Raw genomic sequence first — 26,921 nt, 5'->3', positions numbered from 1 at the left:
ACGGGCTCTGATGGCATAAACCAGTCCAGGTGGTCCCACTGGTCATTGGTGCACTGGGTGCCATGCCAAAAGATCTCAGCCGGCATTTGGAAACAATCAACATTGACAAAATCACAATCTGTCAACAGCAAAAGGCCAAATGACTTGGATCTGTGCGAATCATTTGAAAATTCATCACACAGTCTTAGACGCTTGGGAAGTGTTCGACTTGTGATTTTGTGATACGAAATCCAGCATATAGATCTCGTTTGCTGTGACATACTGTGTTTTGTGTCAGTAAAATAATAATAATAATAATAATAATAATAATAATGATAGTGATAGTGATAGTGATGATGGTTTTATATCTTGCCCGCCTCTCCTCGAGGCAGGGCGGAACACAGTTAAATGCACATTATAAAACATTATGTAAAACGCTTATATTGAAACGAATTCATATGAAATGCATGTTTATTACAATACAGACATTGAAATACAGTAAACACACAGGACATGAGTTTAAAATTCATAGTTAAACTTTGACTGGGCAGGTCTGTTGGAAGAGACAGTGAGATATATTGTCGAAGGCTTTCATGGCCGGAATCACTGGGTTGTTGTAGGTTTTTCCGAGCTATATGGCCAAATTGCCTCCACAACATGGCCATATAGCCCGGAAAAACCTACAACATCCCAGACAGTGAGATAGTTCTCCAATTGTCTCTTAAATTCCAACACCTGATTCAGCTGCTATGGGATCGCTTCTTCCGGGTGATCATTTCAGTCTTCTTTTGGGGCGGTCAATGAAAAGGCCCTCTAGATGATGATGGCCAGTTGGGTTCTGGTTTCTTCTTCTTCTTTTTTTTCATGTCAGGAGCGATTTGAGAAACTGCAAGTTGTTTCTGGTGTGACATAATTGGTCTTCTGCAAGGGTGTTGCTCAGGGGACATCTAGATGTTTTGATGTTTTACCTGTCGCAGCTCAGAGTAGAGTCACCTTGCTCCAAATACCAAAGCACACGAAGGCTGAAGATTTTGTAGTTTATTGAAGAAGAAAAAGTCTTAAATGCAAAAGTAAGTTTCAAAAGTTCAATAGCAAACAGCATGAAGCATAATCCGAAGAGCATCGATCAAACAAGATTCCATGAGAGCAAGACAGAATTCCAGGAAGCCAAGAACATTACCCCAAAAGCCAAGGGAATCCAAAGAAGTTACCAGGTTGTTCGCAGAAGTTGCACTGACAAAGATTTGCCTTCAAACACCCCATTTAATATACTTTCCCAGCATGAACGCATTCCGTTGACCCCTAACCGCCCTCTTGTTAGCAAGCCTTGCACTGCGGTGAACTTTTAATTGTAAGCGATCCTCCCTATCTAGATCTTCAGAGCTCTCAAGGTCGGATAGCTTGTTAACCACCTGAGAATCATCAGACTGGGGTCCATCCTTCTCAAACTGCACCTGGCTAGTTTCACTAACATCAGAAACATCATCTGAAACATTCCTTGCCATGGGAAACTGAATTTCCTCAGATTCTTCTTCAAAAACAACAGGTTCATCTTCATGAATCTGAATAAATAAATTAGGGCCCTTAATGGCAAGCAACATCAAGGAACTAGTTTCAGTGTGTTTTTCCTCCTCCAACCCATTACCTCCTTCAGGTGACAGTCATTCAGAGGAGTCACATTTTCCTTAGTTGAAGCTGTTTTTGAAGGTATGGAAAATGTATCTGGGTATCATCAGCATATTGATAACACCTCACCCCATGTCTTCGGGTGATCTCTTCCAGCAGTTTCATGTATATATTAAAAGAGCATTGGGGACAGAATGGCACCTTGTTGGGTGATGCCATATAAGAGCTCCTTTTTGAGGAGCATCTATCCCAAAGTGCCACCATCTGGAACCAGCCTGAAGGAGACGATCTGAACCATTGCAACACGATGCCTCCGATTCCCAAACTCTTCCAGAAGGATATCAGGCAAGAGACTTCCCAGCAAAGTCCAACTTCTTCTATCTTGGGCAGCACCGTATGCCTCTGATATTTGTGGTTATTTGAGGTCAAGTTGGCTTTTCTGACCAAAAGTCCTCCAAGAAGGCTGGACCTCTGCTTCTCAGCTCAGGTCTGGTTACAAACCAGGGGCAGCCAGGGTCTAAACTGTCAGATAATCCAGATCAAAGCAGAGCAGTTGGATTCGGAAACTGGATTATATGTCAGTGTAGAAAGGCCCAGAGTCTCCGTTTGCAGTGCAATCTCCTTTTCCCGCCGCCTTCCACTGCCTCCTTTGTGCAGACAGGAGACATCACCAGACACAGATGGCTTTCTTCAGTGGTTCTTCTCAAAATGCTGACAGAAGGTGATGGAAAACAATTTCCTGTTTCACTTGCACCTTCTGAAGTCCATCTCAAATGGGACTTCCTGTCTCATTTGTGTGCCATAGAGACATCTTAGAGATAGCTGGTTTTCCTCTGTGGTCCATCTCAAAACGGTAGCCAGAAGTGATGAGAAGCCTCCTTCTTCTCAAGCCATGATCGCAGGAAGGTCCATCTTTCAGGAACTGACCAATTGATCAAATCCTCAGTATTGCCCATGCAGACTGTGTCCACTTGGCTGCTGTTGGCATCATTTCCCGGATGCCATGTCTTCATCTGGAGCAGTCATTGGGTGCTCAGGTGGGAAAGAAGCTCCAGACGGCCTTCACGGGGAGAGATGGGGTCGGAAGGTTCGGGGCCGGATCATCATGGTGACCCTCTTGAGGGAGTAGTAATCGGTGTCCTTCCAGGTGTACCAGACCATGCCGTCCGGACCCAGGATCTTGCGGTTTTTCAAGGAGTATCTTCCCCCCTGCGAATGCAGACAAGGGGAGGGGGGGAAAGATGGGAGACATTAGGAGCTGAGTCCGTTCCTCCCCAGTAAAGTGGCCATCTGTCAGGAGGGATTCAATTGTGTCTTCCTGCCTGGAATAAGGGGGTTGGACTGGATGGCCTTTGGGGGTCCCTTCTGACTCTACTGGAAGACAGACTGCCTGGAACTCTGGTGGAGTCACCTTCACTGGACACCTTCAAACAGAGACTGGATGGTCGTATGTTGGGGAGGCTTTGATCATGCCTTCCTGCACGAAAGAAGGGGACTGGACTGGATGGCCTTTGAGGATCCCTTCAAAATAGTTAAAGATAGACTGTCTGGAAGTCTAGTGGAGTTTCCTTCACTGGAGGTCTCTAAACAGAGATCGGATGACTATCTCTGGGGGACTCCTGGCTGTGGAAAAGATCTTCGAGTCCTTGTAGACAACAAGTTAAGCATGAGCCAAAAATGTGATGCTGCAGCTAAAAAAAAGCCAGTGGGATGTCGGCCTGCATCAATAGGAGTCTAGTGTCTAGATCCAGGGAAGTCATACTCCCCCTCTATTCTGTCTTGGTCAGACCACACCTGGAATCACACTGTGTCCAATTCTGGGCTCCACAATTGAAGGGAGATGTTGACAAGCTGGAATGTGTCCAGAGGAGGGCGACTAAAATGATCAAGGGTCTGGAGAACAAGCCCTATGAGGAGCAGCTTAAAGAGCTGGGCATGTTCAGCCTGAAGAAGAGAAGGCTGAGGAGACATGATGGCCATGTATAAATATGTGAGGGGAAGTCATAGGGAGGAGGGAGCAAGCTTGTTTTCTGCTGCCCTGGAGACTAGGACGCAGAACAATGGCTTCAAACTACAAGTAGGGAGATTCCAACTTAACATGAGGAATAACCTCCTGTTCAGCAGTGGAACTCCCGGCGAGTGGTGGAGGCTCTTTCTATGGAGGCTTTTAAATGGTCATCTGTTGGGGGTGCTTTGAATGCAATGGTCCTGCTTCTTAGCAGAATGGGGTTGGACTGGATGGCCCATAAGGTCTCTTCCAAATCTATGATTCTATTATCTGTTGGATGGGCTTTGGTTCTATCTTCCTGCATGGCAGAAAGAGATTGGACTGGATGGCCTTTGGGGGTTCCTTCTGACCCACCTAGTCTGGCGGAGTCTTCTTCACTGGTGATCTTCAAACAGCGACTGGATTGCCATCTGTTGGGAGAGTTTTGATTGAGTCTTCCTGTATGGCAGAAGGAGGTTGGACTGGATGACCTTTGGGGGTCCCTCCAACTTTATGATTCGATATAGTTGTAGTGCTAGGGTGCCTGCTGATTCCCATAGCCTATAATTCTCCCAACTGAAGCTGAAGAGAGAATGGCTATAACTTCCCTGCATTTGGACACTTAACTCCTGTTGATGCAGCCCAGAATCGCATTGGCTTTTTTAGCTGCAGCATGACACTCTTGGCTCATGGCTTGTGTCCCATTTAGGCCCCTTCTGTACTAACCTATATCCCAGGATCTGACTCCATATTATCTGATTTAAACTGGATTATATGAGTCTCCACTGCCAGAAAATCTGAAATAAAAAGATAATCTTGGATCAGATTCTGAGATATAGAGGCAGTGTAGAAGTGGCCTGAGTTATTAGGTCTCCCTCCCAATCTGGTCCCATCTGCAAATGTGATCAGGATGCTTCCCATTCAATTGCACAAATCACTGATAAAGGTGTGGAATCGCCCTGAAAGGCCCAGAACAGGACTCTCTTTATGGCACCCTAATGGTCACTTCTCTCCAAGAGGAAGAAAGGTAAAGCCATTGGACAGAAGACACCTTTGGGTTCTTGGAGCTGGCACAGAACAACAACAAGGAGCAAGCTGCATGTAACCAGGGCCCAAAGAGATCTGTGAGACCTTGTAGTAAACTCCGTTGAGGTTGGAGAAGAAGCACTGGTGGTACCACCAGCCTCCGTGTGAGATGGCGGCGCAGATGTTCCCTGAGTCGGGCGTGCTGAAGCCCCTCTTGTTGTGGTACCAGGCAAAAGAGTCCTCCACCGTCCCACTGAAGCCTTCCACCTGGAGGCGGTAATAGTTCACCTCGTCCTCGATGCTGCAAAGCAAAAGGAAACACATTGAAGGCATCTCATGGGATCCCTAACTCCATTCCCAGTTGGCTAGTAGTTTGGCTAGAATTCTCTATCAGCTTCATCACCATGATGAACATAACAGGAAAGGAGATTCCACCTGAACATTACGAAGAACTTCCTGAGAGCTGTTCAGCAGTGGAACTCTCTGCCCTGGAGTATGGTGGAAGCTCCTTCTTTGGAGGCTTTTAAGCTGAGGGTGGATGGTCATCTGTCAGGGGTGCTTTGAATGGATTTCCCTGCTTCTTGGCAGAATGGGGTTGGAATGGATGGCCCACCAAATCTCTTCCAAATCTATGACTCTATGATTCTATTTATTTATTTACTAGCCATCCCCTGCCACGCGTTGCTGTGGCCCACATGGGGGTTCTGTGTGGGAGGTTTGGCCCAATTCTACCATTGGTGGGGTTCAGAATGCTCTGTGATTGTAGGTGAATTATAAATCCCAGCAACTACAACTCCCAAATATCAAGATTCTATTTTCCCCAAACTCCCAAACTCCATCTGGGCATATTGAGTATTCATGTAGAGTTTGGTCCAGATCCATCATTGTTTGAGTCCACAGTGATCTCTGGATGTAGGTGAACTACAACTCCAAAACCAAAGGACACTGCCCACCAAACCCTTCCAGTATTTTCTGTTGGTCATGGGAGAACTGTGTGCCAAGTTTGGTTCAATTCCATCGTTGGTGGGGTTCAGAATGCTCTTTGATTGTAGGTGAAGTATAAATCCCGGCAACTACAACTCCCAAATGACAAAATCAATTTTTTTGAGTGAAGGACATACATTGGGTTGTTAGGTGTCTTGTGTCCAAATTTGGTGTCAATTCGTCCAGTGGTTTTTGAGTTCTGTTAATCCCACAAACGAACATTGCATTTTTATTTATATAGATTATTTACCCTGAAGGGGACTCAGAGCAGCCTTACAACAATGCCATACATATACAAATTCATAAAATAAACAAATACATTAAAATCCAAGCAGTTTAAAACATCAATTATTAAAACATCAACTGAAACCATGCAATCCAAATCATAATCCAGGGCTGTCCCATTTGTGAGTCATATTAATTCCTATTCCTTATTGCACTGCTCAAATTACTGATCAAAGGCTTTGTCCCAAAGCCATGTTTTAAGTTATTTTCCTGAAGGTCAGGAGAGAGGGGGCTGGTCAAACTTCCCTGGGGAGGGAGTTCCATAACCATAACCATAACCACAGAGCCACCACTGAGAAGGCCCTGTCTCTTGTCCCCACCAATCGCGCTTGCGAAGGAGGTGGAACAGAGTGGGGCCTCCCCTGATTATATTAACCTCTGATGTGGCTCATAGAGGGAGATACGTTGGGATAGGTAAGCTGGGCCGTAACTGTTTAGGACTTTATAGGCTAAAGCCAGCTAAGATTTTGCTTGGTAGAAGACTGGCAGCCTCTGGAGCTGATGTTAACAGAGGAGTTGTACGCTCCCTGTGAGAGCTGGACCATAAGGAAGGCTGAGCGAAGGAAGATAGATGCTTTTGAACTGTGGTGTTGAAGGAAAATTCTGAGAGTGCCTTGGACCGCGAGAAGATCCAACCAGTCCATACTTCAGGAAATCAAGCCGGCTGCTCACTGGAGGGAAGGAGATTAGAGGCCAAGATGAAGTCCTTTGGCCACATCATGAGAAGAAAGGAAAGCTTAGAGAAGAGAATGATGCTGGGGAAAATGGAAGGAAAAGGGAAGAGGGGACGACCAAGGTCAAGATGGATGGATGTTATCCTTGAAGTGACTGGCTTGACTCTGAAGGAGCTGGGGGTGGCGACGGCTGACAGGGAGCTCTGGTGTGGGATGGTCCATGAGGTCACAAAGAGTTGGAAGCGATGAACGAATAAACAACAACATGCTCCCTATACTCTGCTGCCCATTGGACCACTTGAAGCTTCTGAACAGTCTTCAAAGGGAACCCCATGTAGAACGTGTTGCAGTAGTTTATTCGGGATGTAACCACAGTGTGGCCTACCATAACCAAGTCTGACTGTCCAACTGGTACACAGAATTTAATTGTGGGAATGCTCCCCTGGCTACCGCAAAAACCTGAGGTTCTAGGCTCAGCAATGAGTCCAGGAGGACACCCAAGCTGCGAACCTGCGTCTTCAGGGGGAGTGTGACCCCGTCCAACACCGGCTGTAACCCTATGCCCTGTTTGGCCTTACAACTGGCCAGGAATACTCTGTCTTGTTTGGATTCAGTTTTAATTTGATCGCCCTCATCCAGACTATCACAGCTGCCAAGCACTGGTACAGGATCTGAACAGCCTCCCTAGCAGCAGGAAAGGAGTGACAGAGTTGTACATCATCTGGTGGAATCATACCATATAATCACTTGGGGAAGGCAGAAAATGCTTAGGGAGGTCCCCATCCTATGCATATGGGAGTTGTATTTTGCAGAAAATGCTTTTTTCCCCCCAGAGTACTCAAAAACACACAAAAATCCTATCTGAATTTTGTATAGAATGAGCGTGAAGATTCTCATATATTTTTAAAAAATATTATTTTAAAAATATTCCTTCCATTCCTGTTGAAGACCCATACTACATTGATCAGAAGGGGTGGGCTAGATGACCTCAAAGATCCCTTCCTAATACATGAAGATGTGGTTCATTGGAGGGAAACTTTGGTCTTCCCTCCAATGGTTTGAACTTCAACTCCCGGTAGGATGTTAGGAGTGGTGGGAGTTGAAGTCCAAAACATCTGAAGGGCCAAAGTTTGCCTAAGTCTCATATCATCGAAAGGGACCCCCAAAGGCCATCCAGTCCAACCGAAAATGACACCAACCTGAAAAGCTGGTAGAAGGCATGCTTGTGCTTATTGTTCCAGTCCTCCATGTCGATGCGAAGAGAGTAGTCCCCTTGGTTGGTGATCTTGTGAATGTTCTCGTTGCCCATCCAGAATTCGCCATTGAGATCCCCAAATCCATCCTTGTACTCGTTCCAGGTTCGGTTGAAATCGACTGTGCCATCCAAGCGCCGCTGGATGACTGTCCAACCGCCACCTGCCAACAGTGGATAAAGAAAGGGAGCAAAAAAATAAATAAATGAGGGATGAAAGAATGACACTTCGCCATTTGCATTGATATCCATGGCACCATTTTCATCCCAAATCCACCTTAAATGCAGGCAGCTGTACCAGGAGGAGGAATTTTGTAAGTATCCTCTCTCCGTTCCCCCTTTTCTCTTTTCCTCCATCAAATTTCTGACAATGGTGCATTGGATGTGTGACTAGCTCCCTTTCCCCGTTATCATACCAGCTGTTAGGAATTGTGGAAGTTGAAGTCCAAAACACCTGGAGGGCCCAAGTTGGTCCATGCCTGGTTTACTAGAGAACTCCACCCCAAAGCCTGTTACCCAAAAGGGCATTTCCAACAGCTTCTCCATAGAAGAAACACAACTTGAACTGAAAAGTCTACCATCTCACAAAGCCTCCATGAGGACTAGGAACCCCGTCACCTCTCACTGCACCTTCGACATCCATTTCACACAGCACTTCGATGGGCAACCCTTCCGCGGAGGGCATGATGCTGTAGATGCCCGACCGTCGGATCCCGTTGTAGTAGATGGAGGCGCAGTCGATGGGGCAGTTCTTGCCATGCTTCGTATCTGGGGAAGAAACCAGTTCAAAAGAGCTTTGACCCCTCAAAAGACCCTGGAAAGCAAGCAAGCAATGGATTCAAGTGGCATTAAGGAGATTCCACTTAAAGATTAGGAAGAACCTGGATGTAAGGAGAGCTGTTCAGCAGGGGAACTCTCTGCCTTGGAAGATGGTGGAAGCTCCTTCTTTGGAGGTTTTTAAGCAGAGGCTGGATGGCCATCTGTCGGGGGTGCCTTGAATGCGATTTTCCTGCTTCTTGGCAGAATGGGGTTGGTCTGGATGGCCCATGAGGTCTCTTCCAACTCTAGAATTCTATGATCCATTAAATGGCAGCTTGGGAGTGATCCTAGACTCATCACTGAGCCTGGAACCCCAGGTCTCGGCGGTGGCCGGGAGAGCTTTTGCGCAATTAAAACTTGTGCACCAGTTGTGCCCGTACCTTAGGAAGTCTGATCTGGCCACAGTGGTCCACGCTCTTGTTACATCCTGAATAGACTACTGCAACGCACTCTACATGGGGTTGCCCTTGAAGACTGTTCGGAAACTTCAACTGGTCCAGCGAGCGGCAGCCAGATTACTCACCAGAGCGTCATACAGGGAGCACACCACCCCCCTGTTGTGCCAGCTCCACTGGCTGCCGGTTCAGTTCCGAGCACAGTTCAAGGTGCTGGTTTTGACCTACAAAACCCTTTACGGTTCCGGTCCAGTGTATCTGTCCGAACGTATCTCCCTCTATGTCCCACCCCGGAGTTTGAGATCATCTGGGGAGGCCCTGCTCTCGACCCCACCGCTGTCACAAGTGAGGCTGGTGGGGACGAGGAGCAGGGCCTTCTCAGTGGTGGCCCCTCACCTGTGGAACTCACTCCCGGGGGAAATTAGAGCATCATCATCCCTCCTCTCCTTCAGGAGGAAGGTAAAGACGTGGATTTTTCTTTATCGGTCTTAATTTGCTTCTGATTGCCGAATTTTTCAATATGAAGTCAATACAGAATTTATGGTATGGTATAGTATTAGGCCTATTTTAAAAAGTAACTCTAAAAGAACCAGAAACTACTTTTATCTGGTATCTACCAATCCCCAAATATTTTAGTTTGGACCCACTTGTTGGGGTTCAGCCTGAGTTTGAACTTGAACCTGATTCTCTGTTTGTTCCTCCTGATGCTAATGAAAGTATATTTACTGATGCTAGTGGAAATGTACCTTTTGATGCCAATGCTCCTGAAATTAGTGAGGAAGAAACTGCTGCAGGTTTGGAAAATGCCAATGTTCCTGAAATTAGTGAGGAAGGAACTTCTGTAGATTTGGAAAATGAAAGTACCAGTGTTCCTGAGAATGTTTCAGAGGGAGACCTTGAACTTTCCCTCCCTTCTGCACCTGTTAACTGTAATGACAACAGAAGGAGCCAAATCTGGGAAGACAGAAGTAAAACACTCAGTTTGCGTCGATCCTCCCGAATTCAAGAATTAAAAACATTGGCCTCAAGACAGAAGGGCGGTTCACGGAACCAATTCTTGAGTTTTAATTGCAATACGCCAGGCTGATTCCCTCAGTTCAGGCATCGTTTCAGAACTGATGAAGACTTTGGCAGTTCTCCCGGTTCCCTGGCCATAGTATGGAAAGATTTCTAGGATATCAAGTACGGTTAGTGGATTGTTAACAGCTTCAAGTATTTCTCAGAGAGGCTTTTTGTGACGATGTGTAAATTTTATTCCTTTGGTTATGTGTAGTTTGGACAATGGTTTAGGGATGGTAAGTATGGGAGGTTATGTTTTGTGGGAGTGGCTTGGCGTTAGCTGAGTTGACATAGCCACAGGGGCGGAGCCAACCGCCTCTTCAGAGGCAGCTGTGTTTTAAAAAGTCAGTCAGCGGCCGGAGAGCTGCTGAGAAAACACTGAATCTTTTGGTGGAGATTCAGGGAATGTGTCTGTAGCCAGTGTGCTATAGGGAAAGACTGAATCTCTTGGTGGAGATTCAGGGAATCAATTGGTGACCAAAGTGGTTGCAGAGAAGGACCCGGTACAGGGGGTTGTTGATTCTGAATTAAGAATCAAGGTTTGGCTGGGTTTAAGCCTGTTGTGCCAGCTGTGAAACCTTATGAAGTGTTTGCCTGAGTTTACTCATGAAACCTTTCCAATGTAACCATCAAGATTTATGCCTCTTTTGACGAACAGTTATACATTGTTATACTCCTGTTAAAATAAACTTGTTACTTTTTCCTCAAGCCTTGCCTGATACAGTTTCTTCTAAGTTGAACAGCCTGCAATAATAAAGTCAGCCAGAAACAGTCCCTTTATAAAATAGTTCCTAGGCTGATATTGATCGTTGCCCGGCTTCCCTCATAGATAAGGTGGCAGTGGGTGTTTTACCATGCGCACCTTCACATTTGGTGGCATTCGGTGGCATTAATACAGTCTTCTTTACAATTGGTGGCAGCAGTTTAATAACGACTCCTTCACACTTTTGGTTTTGCTTTGTCCATTTAAATTCATGTTTGCTGATTTTGCTGTGACTTTTGACTTGCAGTTTTCCTTTATTTTGTAACCATTTTTCTTCAATAAAAAAGGATTGTTTTTCACAGCCAAGTGTGGTGGATAGTTATCTTAGGCCTCGTTCTCTGCTCTGGATTGCAACACCACTAATTGTGCTGCTTGCAAAGTGCCACATACATTAATGTTACCATAGAAAGATACGAGCAACAACAATAACAACAACAGTAATAGCAGAGCAATAATTGAATTACTTTGCATTCACAAGTGCCTGAGGGTGCATCTATGTTGACATCACTTGAACTGCCATGACTCAATGATATGGAATCCTGAAAGTTGTAGTACTGCAAGGGCTTTAGCCCTTTCAGGAAAAGGGTGCTGGTGCCTCACCAAACTACAATCTCCAGGATTCCATAGCAATGAGCTATGGTGGTTAAAGAGGTCTCAAACTGCGTTCATCCTACGGTGTAGACACACCCCTGTTTCCGTGTCCTCAGTGATGCCGAATGACCTCACGTTCAGAGTCTGAGGGCTTAAAGGATTGCCGCCCTTTGGTCCTACGTCAAGGGCTCAGCGTGGATTTGGGCTACTGGGTGAAAGTCTTTCCCCAATTAATCCCCCTGAAGGGCTCCCTTGATCTGATTGTTGTGAAGGGATCAACAGCCTCCTCTGAAGGAACCGGGCAAAGCGCATTAAGGCTCCTCTTGGAAGGGGAATCGAGGACTAGGGAAGAAGGTGAGGGCTGGGAGCCAAAAGGCACAGAATGGGGAAAAACCCAGTGGCCAGTGACTCCGATGTCACCCAAAGAGCTCTCCAAGGTGCTGAACCACCAACCCCAATTGTTTCAGCACCTTGGAGAACAGTAAACCTAAGTGTCAAATAAAGTCATAGAAGAGTAGAATCATATAATTCAGGCCTGGGCAAACTTTGGTCTTCCCTCCAATGGTTTGAACTTCAACTCCCGGTAGGATGTTAGGAATGGTGGGAGTTGAAGTCCAAAACACCCGAAGGGTCAAAGTTTGCCCAAGTCTCATATAATTAAAAGGGACCCCCAAAGGCCATCAAGTCCAACCCCATTCTGCCAGAAGACGGCACAATCCTCATTGATGAAGGGAGAGAGGGAGGAAGAGGGAGAAAGGAGTAAGGAAAACACTAAAGAGGAAGAAGAACGAGAGAGAGAAGAAAAGAGGAGGAGAGAGGAAGAAAATGAAGAAAAGGGAGCAAGGAAGAAGCGGGGAGAGTTGTAGAATGGAAGGGAAGCAGAGAGTAAAGAAGAGGAGGAAGTTGCATTGAAGAAGGCAAAGAAAGAAGAAAAAAGATTTAGGGAGGTGGAGGATGGAGGGAGGAGGATGAGGGAAAGAAAGAAGAGAAAAGAGGGCAGGGAGAAAGAAGGAGAGAGGAAGCAGAAGGGATGAGTATCAGAAAGGAGGTGGAGGAGGAAGGATTCCCTCTGAGCCTCTGGGAGAGAGAGAAAAGAGGAGAAGGGAGGAAAAGAAAATGAAGAAGGAAGAAGTGCAGGCAAGACAGAGGGGGTATGAAAGAAAAGAGAAGAAAATAAGGGGATGAAGCAGGAGGAGGAAAAGAGAGGGAGAGAGAAAAGAAGGAGAAAGAGGAGGAGAGAGGAAAAGAAAATGAAGGAAGGATAGTAAGGAAGGGAAAGGGTGACATGGAAGAAGGGAAGGAGGTGAAAAGATGAAGAAGAGGAAGAGAAGCAGGAAGAAAGGGGGAAATAGAAGAAAGGAGACTGGAGATACAGAAGGAGAGAGGAAGAGAGGTGATGATGAAAAGGAAGAGAGAAGGAAGGAAGGAAGGAGAAAGAGTGTAGGGAGGACAAGGGGAGGAGCAAAAAAGGAAAGAAGAATCATAGAATCATAGAATCAAAGAGTTGGAAGAGACCTCATGGGCCATCCAGTCCAACCCCTTTCTGCCAAGAAGCAGGAATATTGCATTCAAATCACCCCTGACAGATGGCCATCCAGCTTCTGTTTAAAAGATTCCAAAGAAGGAGCCTCCACCACATAGAAGATGATAGGAAGAAGGAGGGAATGGAGATAGGGGTGGAACCAGAGAGGAAGACATGGAGAAGGGAAGGAGGGAGTGAGGGAGGAAGGAAGGAAGGAAGGAAGGAAGGAAGGAAGGAAGGAAGGAAGGAAGAATGCCCCCAGGGCTTTCTCACCTGGATAGTGCATCATCTCCTGCTGGAGGCGCATGTCGACGGGGACCAGGCACCCAGGGTTGTGGCGCACCCACTCCATCAGGACAGAGATGTTGTGCACCTGGGCTTGCATGTCATAGAGCAGTGTGGCTTGCATGTGCTGCACGGCGGCTGCCTCATGGGCCCGTTGTTCCAGGTCCTGCACCCGCTGCTCCACCGAGGAGTTGCGGCTGGATTTCTCCTCATGCTTTTGCCAATTGAAAAGAGAAGTAAAGCACGAGGAAAATGAGTCACCCCAAATGTGTTCCACAAAGAGCACCCACAACAGTGGTTTCCACCACTATTTTCTTTCTTAGAAACCCATTTGGATTACAGCTCCCAGCATCCCCAAGCCAGTAAATAAGGTCGTGTCAGGTATTTTTCTCAGGTATTGCTTCCAAGGACTTCGAACGTTGGACTATGACTCTAGGGACTAAGGCTGAGCCATGGGAAACTAATAGATGCTCTTGGCAAGGCCCACTCTCTTAGCCTCAGAAGAAGGCAAATCATAGAATCATAGAATCAAAGAGTTGGAAGAGACCTCATGGGCCATCCAGTCCAACCCCATTCTGCCAAGAAGCAGGAATATTGCATTCAAATCACCCCTGACAGATGGCCATCCAGCCTCTGTTTAAAAGCTTCCAAAGAAGGAGCCTCCACCACACTCCGGGGCAGAGAGTTCCACTGCTGAACGGCTCTCACAGTCAGGAAGTTCTTCCTCATGTTCAGATGGAATCTCCTCTCTTCTCGTTTGAAGCCATTGTTCCGCGTCTTAGTCTCCAAGGAAGCAGAAAACAAGCTTGCTCCCTCCTCCCTGTGGCTTCCTCTCACATATTTATACATGGCTATCATATCTCCTCTCAGCCTTCTCTTCTTCAGGCTAAACATGCCCAGCTCCTCAAGCCGCTCCTCATAGGGCTTGTTCTCCAGACCCTTGATCATTTGAGTCGCCCTCCTCTGGACACATTCCAGCTTGTCAATATCTCTCTTGAATTGTGGTGCCCAGAATTGGACACAATATTCCAGGTGTGGTCTAACCAAAGTGGAATAGAGGGGTAGCATGACTTCCCTAGATCTAGACACTATGCTCCTCTTGATGAGGCCAAAATCCCATTGGCTTTTTTTGCCGCCACATCACATTGTTGGCTCATGTTTAACTTGTTGTCCATGAGGACTCCAAGATCTTTTTCACACGTACTGCTCATTTAGAAATGCAAACCTCCTGTCAACACTTCTTGCAAGAAAGCTCCATGATAGGCTCACCATGAGCCATAAATGTCTTGAAGGCACTCAACTACAAAACAAACTGTTAGCCCAGCTCTCTAAGATGTTAAGGTCACTTTGAATAGTGTTGCTATCCTCTGGGGTAATCGCTCTCTCTTAATTTGGTGTCATTTGCAAATCTGATAAGCATTTATTCCTTTCCATTCCCAATCGAATTAGTGCAGAGTGACACCACATTCACTGGCGTGGGGCAATGGCTTTCTCTGCCAAAGAATGCTGGTGCCTCAGCAAACTACAACTCCCAGAATTCCATAGACATGGCAGTTCAAATGCTGTCAAGCTGCATTAATTAGACAGTGTAGATGTGCCATTAAGTCATTTAGAAAGATGTTAAACACCGAACCAAGACTTTGAGTGGATTCATTGGATCTACTTTACTTGCAGCTGATGATTGGTTTTAGCCCTAAGTCTTATTAATGAGAAACAGCAATTCCAAAGTCAGTGCTCTTGCCTAGAGATTTCTTCCCTTTGCCCCAAGGATCGGAGAAGAAGGGCAAAGCTCTGAGATTCGGGAAACAGACCCTTCATCTCTCCAGGATTTTCAAGACTGAAAGGGTGGAGAAGGGCTGTTAATTCCCCGCAGCATCTCTTAGTCATTTTCCAGCTAAGCTCCTTGCAGGAATTTCCTAATGCCAGATCAGACCATTGATCCGACTACTAGCCACTGGCGCTTACAGGGCATCAGGCACGCAGCTTCGCCTGGAAACGTGGGCTTATGGTAAGCATGATGTCCAAGGATGTTCCCTTCCGCCCACCAAGCCGCTCCCTGCTGCGTGGGAGGAATGCCCCGAATGAGGACACAGAGTCTGAAGAAACTCCTTGAGGCCATTCAGTCCAACCCCTTTCTGCAAGGCAGGAAGACACAATCAAAGCCCTCCCTGCAGAAGGCCATACAGCCTCTGTTTAAAGACCTCCAGAGGAGGAGACCCCTAGGCAGCCTTGTATCCCACTGCTTAATAACTCTTACCACCAGGAAGTTTTGCCTAATGTTTTGGTGGAAACTCTTGTCCTGCCATTTGAATCAGTTGCTCCATTTTGTCCTAGACCAGTGTTTCTCAACCTGGGGGTCGGGACCCCTGGGGGGGTCGCGAGGGGTTGTCAGAGGGATCACCAATGACCATTAGAAAACACAGTATTTTCTGCTGCTCATGGGGGTTCTGTGTGGGAAGTTTGGTTCAATTCCATCGTTGATGGAGTTCAGAATGCTCTTTGGTTGTAGGTGAACTATAAATCCCAGCAACTACAGCTCCCAAATGTCAAGGTCTATTTTCCCTAAATTCCACCAGTGTTCACATTTGGGCATATTGAGTATTTGTGCCAAGTTTCGTCCAGAGCTATCATTGTTGAAGTCCACAGTGCTCTCTAGATGTAGGTGAACTATAAATCCAAAAGTCAAGGTCAATGCTCACCAAACTCTTCCAGTATTTTCTGTTGGTCATGGGAGTTTTGTGTGCCAAGTTTGGTTCAATTCCATTGTTGGTGGAGTTTAGAATGCTCTTTGATTGTAGATGAACTATAAATCCCAGCAACTACAACTCCCAAATGACAAAATCAATCCTGCCCAACCCCACCAGTATTCAAATTTGGGAATATTGGGTATTTGTGCCAAATTTCGTCCAGTGAATGAAAGTACATCCTGCATATCAGATATTTACTTTATGATTCATAGCAGTAACATTAGAGTTATGAAGTAGCAACGAAAATAATTTTATGGTTGGGGGTCACCGCAACATGAGGCACTGTATTAAGGGGTCGTGCCATTAGGAAGGCTGAGAACCACTGTCCTAGACTCTAGAGCAGAGCTTTTCAAATTGCATGTCGTCTGCCACGAGAATGTGACGGGAAACCTCTGGGTTTATATGAAATAAGCAATAAATCATACAAATGCTACCCCTCTATTCCACCTTGGTTAGACCACACCTGTAATATTGTGTCTAGTTTTGGGCACCACAATTGAAGAGAGATGTTGACAAGCTGGAATGTGTCCAGAGGAGGGCGATTAGAATGATCAAGGGTCTGGAGAACAAGCCCTATGAGGAGCGGCTTAAGGAGCTGGGCATGGTTAGCCTGAAGAAGAGAAGGCTGAGAGGAGATATGATAGCCATGTATAAATATGTGAGAGGAAGCCACAGGGAGGAGGGAGCAAGCTTGTTTTCTGCTGCCCTGGAGACTAGGACACAATGGAACAATGGCTTCAAACTACAAGAAAGGAGATTCCATCTGAACATGAGGAAGAACTTCCTGACTGTGAGAGCCGTTCAGCAGTGGAACTCTCTGCCCCGGAGTGTGGTGGAGGCTCCTTCCATGGAGGCTTTTAGGTAGTGGCTGGATGGCCATCTGTCAGGGGTGCTTTGAATGCAATTTTCCTGCTTCTTGGCAGGAGGTTGGACTGGATGGCCCATGAGGTCTCTTCCAACTCTATGATTCTATGATTCTGTAATTCTATATATATAACTGGAGTTATACTTAAAATATACCTGTTACTATTTAGATACAAATTCATCTTAAGAACAAACCTACAGATCCACCCAGAGGAAAAGTGTTCTTGCCATACATCAAGGGAACCACTGACCGCAAAGGAAGCTGATGAGGAAACACAACATACAAATTATCTACAGACCCATTAAGAAAATCCAGCAAATGCTACGTTCAGCAAAGGACAAGAGGGATTCCTTCACCTCTGCGGGAGTCTACCGGATACCACGCAGCCGTGGACAAGAAGTCTCCATAGGGACCCCCAAACACAGCAGCATTGCCCAAACACGAATCAAGGAACATGAAAGGCACTGCAGACTACTTCAGCCAGAGAAGTCAGCCATAGCAGAGCACCTGATGAACCAGCCTGGACACAGCAAATTATTTGAGAACACAGAAATGCTGGACCACTCACCATCACAACCACCGTGTCAGGCTACACAGAGAAGCCATTGAAATCCACAAGCATGTGGACAATTTCAACAGAAAGGAGGAAACCTTGAAAATGAACAAAATCTGGCTACCAGTATTTTTAAAAAATCTTCTAAAATCAGGGCAGTAAATAAAAAGCAAAACTCAAACACAGGGGAACTCCAGCCAGGAAACAATCAGGAACACCTGGTCACCTCTCAACAAGGAAATTTCCCAGGCAGTAAGAAGCCACACCTAAAAACTAAGATGGCCAGTTGAAACATTCACACCTAGCTCCAACGGACAAGAGCTCTTTCTCCCACCCTGGACCTTCCACAGATATATAAGCCCAATTTTCCAGTTTCCAACAATCCTCACAACTTCTGAGGATGCTTGCCACAGATGCAGGTGAAACGTCAGGAGAGAATGCTTCTAGAACATGGCCATACAACCCATAACACCTACAACAACTCTAAAGAACCTATTTTGTTCATAACGTGGGAACTGCCTGTAGGTCTGTGATAATGCTCAGCCAAAAAGAAAGAGATTGATCCAACTGAGGAAGCTTCATAGGCTGTCCTGTGTTTGCAAGGCTTGAGCTGGGCAATTCATGACCTGGCTCTTGTTGGCCTCTCATCGCTCACGCTTGTGGCTCAGACGTCGGCGGTGTCCGGGAGGGCTTTTGCACAATTGAGACTTGTGCGCCAGCTGCGACCGTACCTCGCGAAGGCCGGGGTGGTCCATGCCTTGGTCACCTCTAGACTGGACTACTGCAATGCGCTCTACGTAGGGCTGCCCTTGAAAACGGCTCGGAAACTCCAACTGGTTCAACGGGCAGCAGCCAGGATGTTAACTGGGGCTCATTACAGAGAGAGGTCAACCCTCCTGTTCAAGGAGCTCCACTGGCTGCCGTTTATTTTCCAAGCCCAATTTAAGGTTCAGGTGCTTACCTACAAAGCCCTGAACGGTTTGGGACCACCCTACCTGCGTGACCGCATCTCCGTCTATGAACCCACACGTTCACTCTGGTCATCTGGAGAGGCCCTGCTTGTGATCCCGCCTGTGTCGCAAGCGCGCCTGGTGGGGACTCGAGACAGGGCATTTCTGTGGTGGCCCCCCCGACTCTGGAACACCCTCCCAAAAGATCTTAGACAGACCTCTTCGTTGGCAGTCTTCAGAAAGAACTTGAAGACCTGGCTGTTCCGATGTGCCTTTCCAGATTAGGAACCCCAATACCAAATCCAGAAGCACTTTAATAGAATTAAGATCGCTGCACACCGCACACTGCACCTATTTCATAATCCTACATACCTCCTGCCACATCAGCACTTTTAATCCTGTACCCACTACCCCGGCCTGGCCCAGTTTTATAGTGTCTTGATGTCTCAATGTATTGTTATTGCTGTTGTTTACTCTTCTTAATCTGTTTTTAATTTGCTCTAGGTATTGTATTGTTGTATTGGGCTCGAGAGCAGTACGTGTGAAAAAGATCTTGGAGTCCTCGTGGACAACAGGTTAAACATGAGCCAACAATGTGATGTGGCGGCAAAAAAAGCCAATGGGATTTTGGCCTGCATCAATAGGAGCATAGTGTCTAGATCCAGGGAAGTAATGCTACCCCTCTATTCTGCTTTGGTTAGACCACATCTGGAATATTGTGTCCAATTCTGGGCACCACAATTCAAGAGAGATATTGACAAGCTGGAATGTGTCCAGAGGAGGGCGACTAAAATGATCAAGGGTCTGGAGAACAAGCCCTATGAGGAGCGGCTTAGGGAACTGGGCATGTTTAGCCTGAAGAAGAGAAGGCTGAGAGGAGATATGATAGCCATGTATAAATATGTGAGAGGAAGCCACAGGGAGGAGGGAGCAAGCTTGTTTTCTGCTTCCTTGGAGACTAGGACGCAATGGAACAATGGCTTCAAACTACAAGAGAGGAGATTCCATCTGAACATGAGGAAGAACTTCCTGACTGTGAGAGCCGTTCAGCAGTGGAACTCTCTGCCCCGGAGTGTGGTGGAGGCTCCTTCTTTGGAAGCTTTTAAGCAGAGGCTGGATGGCCATCTGTCAGGGGTGATTTGAATGCAATATTCCTGCTTCTTGGCAGAATGGGGTTGGACTGGATGGCCCATGAGGTCTCTTCCAACTCTTTGATTCTATGATTCTATTCTATCTATGATTCTATGATTGTATTGTGTTGAGGCCTTGGCTCGTGTAAGCCACATCGAGTCCTTCGGGAGATGCTAGCGGGGTACAAATAAAGTTACAATAATAATAATAATAATAATCATAATCATAATCATAATCATAGGGTCCCCATAACTCAGAGCCCCCTTGATGGCAAACATCTCTTTCCCCCTCAACGCCATACCAAAGGAACCAACCTGCAGCTCCAGGATTTTGATGCGGTGCCGGTGGTTCCTCAGCTCCTCCTGAAGCTCCGAGATGAGTTCCCGCAGCTCCAGGATCTGCTGCTTCCGCTCCTCGTTCTCATGCAGCCAGTAGGACACTTCGTCGGTGCAGCGAAACATGTCTGGGCACCGCTGTTCGTCCAGCTGTGGCAAGGTGGCCACGATCTTGCACTTCCCATTGGGCAAGACCTGGTTGCTGTACTCACCACAGTGGATGAGGCCAGGGCTGTCTTGATGGTGCCCATCATCCCCATCAATGCCATTGCCATCCACTGGCACGGGTCTCTGTGATGAGCCACAAGCCAAGAAGGCCAAGAACAGGAGAGCCCTCAGTGCCATCCTGATGAGTCTCAGAGAGAGGGAAGACAAAGTCCCAGGGGAAGATATGGAGACAGGCCACAGCTAATGGGATCTATACCACAGCCCCACATTCAGAGAGGTGTTCATCTGGCACAAAGTGCATTGACATGAATGGAGAGTGACCAGATGCCAAGGATGTCTTTGGATGGATAGTGTGGCCTCCATAAGAGCGTCCAGACCTGCAAGAAAACACAACAAAGACACCCAGCAGCAGTTACATTTTCTCCAAAATACCATTCACTGTCCTCAAGGCTGTTGGACCAGATGGCTTTTGTGTTCTCTTCCAACAATATGATTTTATGATTTGATCACACTTTGTACAAAAACAGCTACTAGCTTGGTCTAGATCAGTGTTTCTCAACCTGGGGGTTGGGACCCCAGAGGGGGTCGCGAGGGGGTGTCAGAGGGGTCGCCAAAGACCATAAGAAAACACAGTATTTTCTGATGGTCATGGGGATTCCAAGTGGGAAGTTTGAGCCAATTCTATCATTGGTGGAGTTCAGAATGTTCTTTGATTGTAATGAACTATAAATCCCAACAACTACAACTCCCAAAAGTCAAGGTCTATTTTCCCCAAAGTCCACCAGTGTTCACATTTGAGCATATTGAGTATTTGTGCCAAGTTTGGTCCTGATCCACCATTGCATGAGTCCACAGTGCTCTCTGGATATAGGTGAACTACAACTCCCAAACTCAAGGTCAATGCCCATCAAACCCTTCCAGTGTTTTCCATTGGTCATGGGAACCAAGTTTGGTTCGAATTCATCGCTGGTGGAGTTCAGAATGCTCTTTGATTATAAGTGAACTATAAATCCCAGCAACTACAACTCCCAAATTGCAAAATCAATGAATGACATACAACCCCACTAGCATTCACATGTGGGTGTATTGGGTATTTGTGCCCGGTTTGGTCCAGTGAATGAAAATGCATCCTGCATATCAGATATTTACATTATGATTTATAACAGTAGTAAAATGATTGTTATGAAGTAGTAACAAAAACAATGTTATGGTTGGGGGGGTCACCACAACCATGAGGGACTGTATTAAGGGGTCACGGCATTAGGAAGGTTGAGAACCACTGCTCTAGATGCCTGCATACTTCTCTTGGATGCTTGGAGCCCTGTAGACTTGATTATGCTTGGGTTTCCTTTGGATTAAAGAGAGCTGTTTGCCTCCCGTTGAGCTTTCTAATTTTTTCAGTACCAGGATTGCTTGTTTGAAGTACTGAATGGACCAGCATCAACCAAGATGCTTTCTCAGCCCTGCCATGAACAGATGTCTTTCGTGGGTATTTCCAATTTCTTCTCTAGCCTCTGAAAATACAAAAATAAATATCATGGAAATGCCTGAATTTCCAGCATGTTAAATACTGTTGGGTCCCATGTAAGTGTGGCAACAGATCAACCTTGGGTTTTAGTCAGAATTTTAAAGGAGGCATTCAAGATGGATTGAAAGGCCACTTTGAGTCTCCTTGTGGAGAGAAAAGTGGGGCATAAATAAACATAATAAACATAATAATAATCATAGAATCATAGAATCAAAGAGTTGGAAGAGACCTCATGGGCCATCCAGTCCAACCCCCTGCCAAGAAGCAGGAATATTGCATTCAAATCACCCCTGACAGATGGCCATACAGCCTCTGCTTAAAAGCTTCCAAAGAAGGAGCCTCCACCACACTCCGGGGCAGAGAGTTCCACTGCTGAACGGCTCTCACAGTCAGGAAGTTCTTCCTAATGTTCAGATGGAATCTCCTCTCTTGTAGTTTGAAGCCATTGTTCCGCGTCCTAGTCTCCAAGGAAGCAGAAAACAAGCTTGCTCCCTCCTCCCTGTGGCTTCCTCTCACATATTTATACATGGCTATCATATCTCCTCTCAGCCTTCTCTTCTTCAGGCTAAACATGCCCAGTTCCCTAAGCCGCTCCTCATAGGGCTTGTTCTCCAGACCCTTGATCATTTTAGTCGCCCTCCTCTGGACGCATTCCAGCTTGTCAATATCTCTCTTCAATTGTGGTGCCCAGAATTGGACACAATATTCCAGATGTGGTCTAACCAAAGCAGAATAGGGGGGGGGGGTAGCATTACTTCCTTAGATCTAGACACTATGCTCCTATTGATGCAGGCCAAAATCCCATTGGCTTTTTTTGCCGCCACATCACATGATCTGATCAGCATACTCAATGTATCCCATATGCATGGGGGTATTGGGGTAACGATACAAAAGGTTTGCTATGGTAGACCCTCTTTCACTCAGACTCGCCCCCCCCCCCGAAACAAACAGCCCCCCCCGAAACAAACTCAGGCCCCCCCCCCCAAATCGAAATCCTGGCTATGTGTCACAAGTACATAAGTAAAAGTAGGATATAAATGTGATGATGATGATGATGATGATGATGATGATGATGATGATGATGAGCTGGCCCGTGCCCAGAGAAGGGTGACAAAAAATGGCCAAAGGCCTCAAAGTCAAATCCTCTGAGGAATGGCTTCAGAAGCTGGTGATTTTTAATTTTAGACTTTTTTCCCCCTCCAAATTAAAAATCACCAGCTTCTGAAGCCATTCCTCAGAGGATTTGACTTTGAGGCCTTTGGCCATTTTTGGTCACCCTTCTCTGGGCACGAGCCAGCTCATCATCATCATCATTTTCTTCAACATCATCAACATCATCATCACATTTATATCCTATTTTTACTTATGTACTTGTGACACAAAGCAGCTCCCAACAATTTTTTTAAAAATCATCATCATCATCATCATCATCATCATCATCATCACTTTATTTCTTAATTAGTCGCTCTCCACCAAAGTGCTCCGAGCGACTTACAATTTAAAATAGCTTATACACAATATAAAACATTCAATATAAAAACATTCAACATAAAAACATTCAGCAGTGACTATGGCAAAATTTGATCTGATTACTTCAATGCACAACCAAACAGCCAAGTCTTGAGCGCCTTTACAAAAGGTCACAACTCCGACATTGCTCTAATATATGGAGGCAATGAGTTCCACAGAATTGGAGCATAGGTCGAAAAAGCTCTACGCCTTGTAGCTTCCAAATGTGCCTCCCTAGGACCCGGTATGTAGAGGAGATTTTCCTTTGTGGATCAAGGTGACCACTGATGGGGAAAAGGAATGAGGGGGTCCCTAAGATAGAAAGGTCCTTGGCCATTTTGAGCTCTAAATGTCAGGATCAGTATCTTGTAAGAGATCTGATGTTCTATTGGTAGCCAATGCAGTTGTTGCAGAATCGGTGTAATATGGGATCTTATAGATGATCCCCGGAGCCCCCGGTGGCGCAGTAGGCTAAAGCACTGAGCTGCTGGAATTCCACAAGCTGGAATGTGTCCAGAGGAGGGTGACTAATGATCAAGGGTCTGGAGAACAAGCCCTATGAGGAGCGGCTTAGGGAACTGGGCATGTTTAGCCTGAAGAAGAGAAGGCTGAGAGGAGATATGATAGCCATGTATAAATATGTGAGAGGAAGCCACAGGGAGGAGGGAGCAAGGTTGTTTTCTGCTTCCCTGGAGACTAGGACGCGGAACAATGGCTTCAAACTACAAGAGAGGAGATTCCATCTGAACATTAGGAAGAACTTCCTGACTGTGAGAGCCGTTCAGCAGTGGAACTCTCTGCCCCGGAGTGTGGTGGAGGCTCCTTCTTTGGAAGCTTTTAAGCAGAGGCTGGATGGCCATCTATCAGGGGTGATTTGAATGCAATATTCCTGCTTCTTGGCAGGGGGTTGGACTGGATGGCCCATGAGGTCTCTTCCAACTCTTTGATTCTATGATTCTATGCTGAGCTTGTTGATCGAAAGGTCGCAGGTTCGATTCCGGGGAGCGGCGTGAGCTTCCGCTGTCAGCCCTAGCTTCTGCCAACCTAGCAGTTCGAAAACATGCAAATGTGAGTAGATCAATAGGTACCACTCCGGCGGGAAGGTAACGGCGCTCCATGCAGTCATGCCGGCCACATGACCTTGGAGGTGTCTACGGACAACGCTGGCTCTTCGGCTTAGAAATGGAGATGAGCACCACACCCCAGAGTCAGGCATGACTGGACTTAATGTCAGGGGACTACCTTTACCTTTACCTATAGATGATCCCGCTAGCAGCCTGGCTGCCGCATTTTGGACCATCCGAATCTTCTGGGTCGTTGACTTCGGAAGGCCGGCATATAAGGCATTGCAATAGTCCAACCTCGTGGTGACTGTTGTGTGGATTACTGTTGCCAATGCTTCTACCGAAAGGTAGGATGCCAATTTCCTTGCCTGGTGAAGATGAAAAAAGGCCTGCTTCCTTCTGACAGTGATCTGGGCCTCCATCGTCAGCGATGAATCCAACACAACCCCAAGGCTTTTAACAGTGGCAGACGATCTATGCTCCAATTTTGTGGAACTCATTGCCTCCATACATTAGAGCAGTGTTTCTCAATCTGGGGGTCGGGACCCCTGGGGGGGGGGGGTCGCAAGGGGGTATCAGAGGGGTCGCCAAAGACCATCAGAAAACACAGTATTTTCTATTGGTCATGGGGGTTCTGTGTAGGAAGTTTAGCCCAATTCTCTCATTGTTGGAGTTCAGAATGCTCTTTGATTGTAGGTGAACTATAAATCCCAGCAACTATAATTCCCAAATGTCAAGGTCTATTATCTCTAACCTCCTCCAGTATTCACATTTGGGCATGTTGAGTATTCATGCCAAGTTTGGTCCAGATCCATCATTGTTTGAGTCCACAGTGCTCTCTGGATAAAGGTGAACTACAACTCCAAAGCTCAAGGTCAGTGCCCACCAAACCCAGTATTTACTGTTGGTCATAGGAGTTCTGTGTGCCAAGACTGGTTCAATTCAGTCAATGGTGGAGTTCAGAATGCTCTTTGATTGTATGTGAACTGTGAATCTCAGAAACTACAACTCCCAAATGACAGTATCAATCTCCCCTTCAGCCCCACTAGAATGCAAATTTGGGCGTATCAGGCATTTGTGCCGAATTTGGTCCAGTGAATGAAAATACATCCTGCATATCAGATACTTACGTGACTAGGACGCGGAACAATGGCTTCAAACTACAAGAGAGGAGATTCCATCTGAACATTAGGAAGAACTTCCTGACTGTGAGAGCCGTTCAGCAGTGGAACTCTCTGCCCCGGAGTGTGGTGGAGGCTCCTTCTTTGGAAGCTTTTAAGCAGAGGCTGGATGGCCATCTGTCAGGGGTGATTTGAATGCAATATTCCTGCTTCTTGGCAGAATGGGGTTGGACTGGATGGCCCAGGAGGTCTCTTCCAACTCTTTGATTCTATGATTCTATGATTCTATGATTCATAACAGCAGCAAAATTACAGTTGTGAAGTCGCAACAAAAATGTTATGGTTGGGGGTCACCACAACATGAGAACTGTATTAAGGGGTCACGACATTAGGGAGGTTGAGAAACACTGCATTAGAGCAACGTCGGAGTTGCGACCTTTTGTAAAGGCGCTCAAGACTTGGCTGTTTGGTTGTGCATTGAAGTAACCGGATCAAATTTTGCCATAGTCACTGCTGAATGTTTTTATGTTGAATGTTTTTATGTTGAATATTTTAATGCAATTTAAAATCTCCTGAGAGGTCCAGAGAGCCGTGTTTCAATATTTGGAAGGCTATCACACAATGGAGCAACGGATTCAAAATATTGGGGAAAAATTCCTGATGGTAAGAGCTGCTAATTGGCAGTGAAATGTGCTTCCTCAGAGTCCAGAGTTCTTTTGACATTTTAAAGCAGAAGCTGGATGTGATTGTGTTCTTTCTGGCAAAAGGAGGTTGGACTGGGTGGCCTTTGGGGTTCCCTTCCAACTCAAGTGGACTATAGACTTCCTGGAAGTCTAGTTGAGCCTCCTTCTTTGGAATTTATTTTCCAAAGAGAGAATGGATGGATATCTGTTAGTAGGGCTTGGAAGATATCGTACTGCCTGGCAGAAAAAGGGTTGGTTTGGATGGCCTTTAGGGATCCCTTCCATCACTATGATCCTGTGCTTCTCTGAGAACCAACCCATCCTGCCAAGTGGATTGGGTGGCTGCAGAGATGACCTCCCCAAGCATGCACCCCCTTCCCCAATAATGTGCCCAAACTTACCAGTCCAGGGAGTAGCATCCAACGCTGGACAATTTTGGGCACCAGAGAATGGCCGTTGTGCCGGGCAGCAGGATGGACAGGAAGCCGTGTGTGTGCTTCATGGGCACGGGCCGGGCTTAGCCTACCTGATCCTATCACTGGGCTATTATTAGCCGCAGGGACCTTTAGAATCGGCTCCCAAGGAAGCCGAGCAGCCTCTCCGAGAGGCCCAGCGTGACCTTGGTGAGTTTTGCCCACTGCAGTGGCAGAGATTACTCCGAAGGGCCAAGCTGTCCTTATTATCCTCCGAGGGAAGGAAAGAGGCACATTAAAGAGTTGCTTTTCTTGATGGAAAAACTTGGGTGATCAATTCGGATGCAGATTATTTATTTATTTATGTCCTGCTTTAATCTCTCGGCCGCGATGCAAAGCGTCTCACAAAGAGAAACAATGTGATTTACAACCCACAACATGCAAAATATTAAAAACAGAAACAAATTGCTTTCCTCTCTGTTACACTGCCATATAATGCAGTTAAACATAATGCATTGAGCTGCATTATATGGCAGTGAAGATGAAGCCTTAATCCTCCAAGCAGATCTAATGCAAAACCTCACACCTCTGAGGATGCCTGCCATAG

The 26,921-nt window shown here is 46.3% G+C and overlaps 1 protein-coding gene across 1 annotated transcript; it reads right to left on the bottom strand.

Annotated features, from left to right (window-relative positions):
- Positions 1-417: 417 nt before the first annotated feature.
- LOC132761645 (fibrinogen-like protein 1) lies at positions 418-26,448 on the bottom strand. The gene is made up of 7 exons (XM_060754708.2): positions 26,303-26,448; positions 19,808-20,373; positions 13,236-13,461; positions 8,444-8,581; positions 7,761-7,977; positions 4,724-4,919; positions 418-2,814 (listed from the first exon to the last, which is right to left on the bottom strand). The coding sequence occupies exons 2-7, from the start codon at positions 20,171-20,173 to the stop codon at positions 2,668-2,670; spliced, it is 1,290 nt and encodes a 429-aa protein (XP_060610691.2). The 5' UTR covers positions 20,174-20,373; positions 26,303-26,448; the 3' UTR covers positions 418-2,667.
- Between the last annotated feature and the right edge of the window lie 473 nt (positions 26,449-26,921).

The sequence above is a fragment of the Anolis sagrei genome, chromosome 1 (assembly GCF_037176765.1).
Source record: "Anolis sagrei isolate rAnoSag1 chromosome 1, rAnoSag1.mat, whole genome shotgun sequence".
Lineage (NCBI taxonomy): Eukaryota > Metazoa > Chordata > Lepidosauria > Squamata > Dactyloidae > Anolis > Anolis sagrei.
Note: the sequence above shows the minus strand (reverse complement) of the source record. Positions and strands in the feature narration are given on the sequence as shown.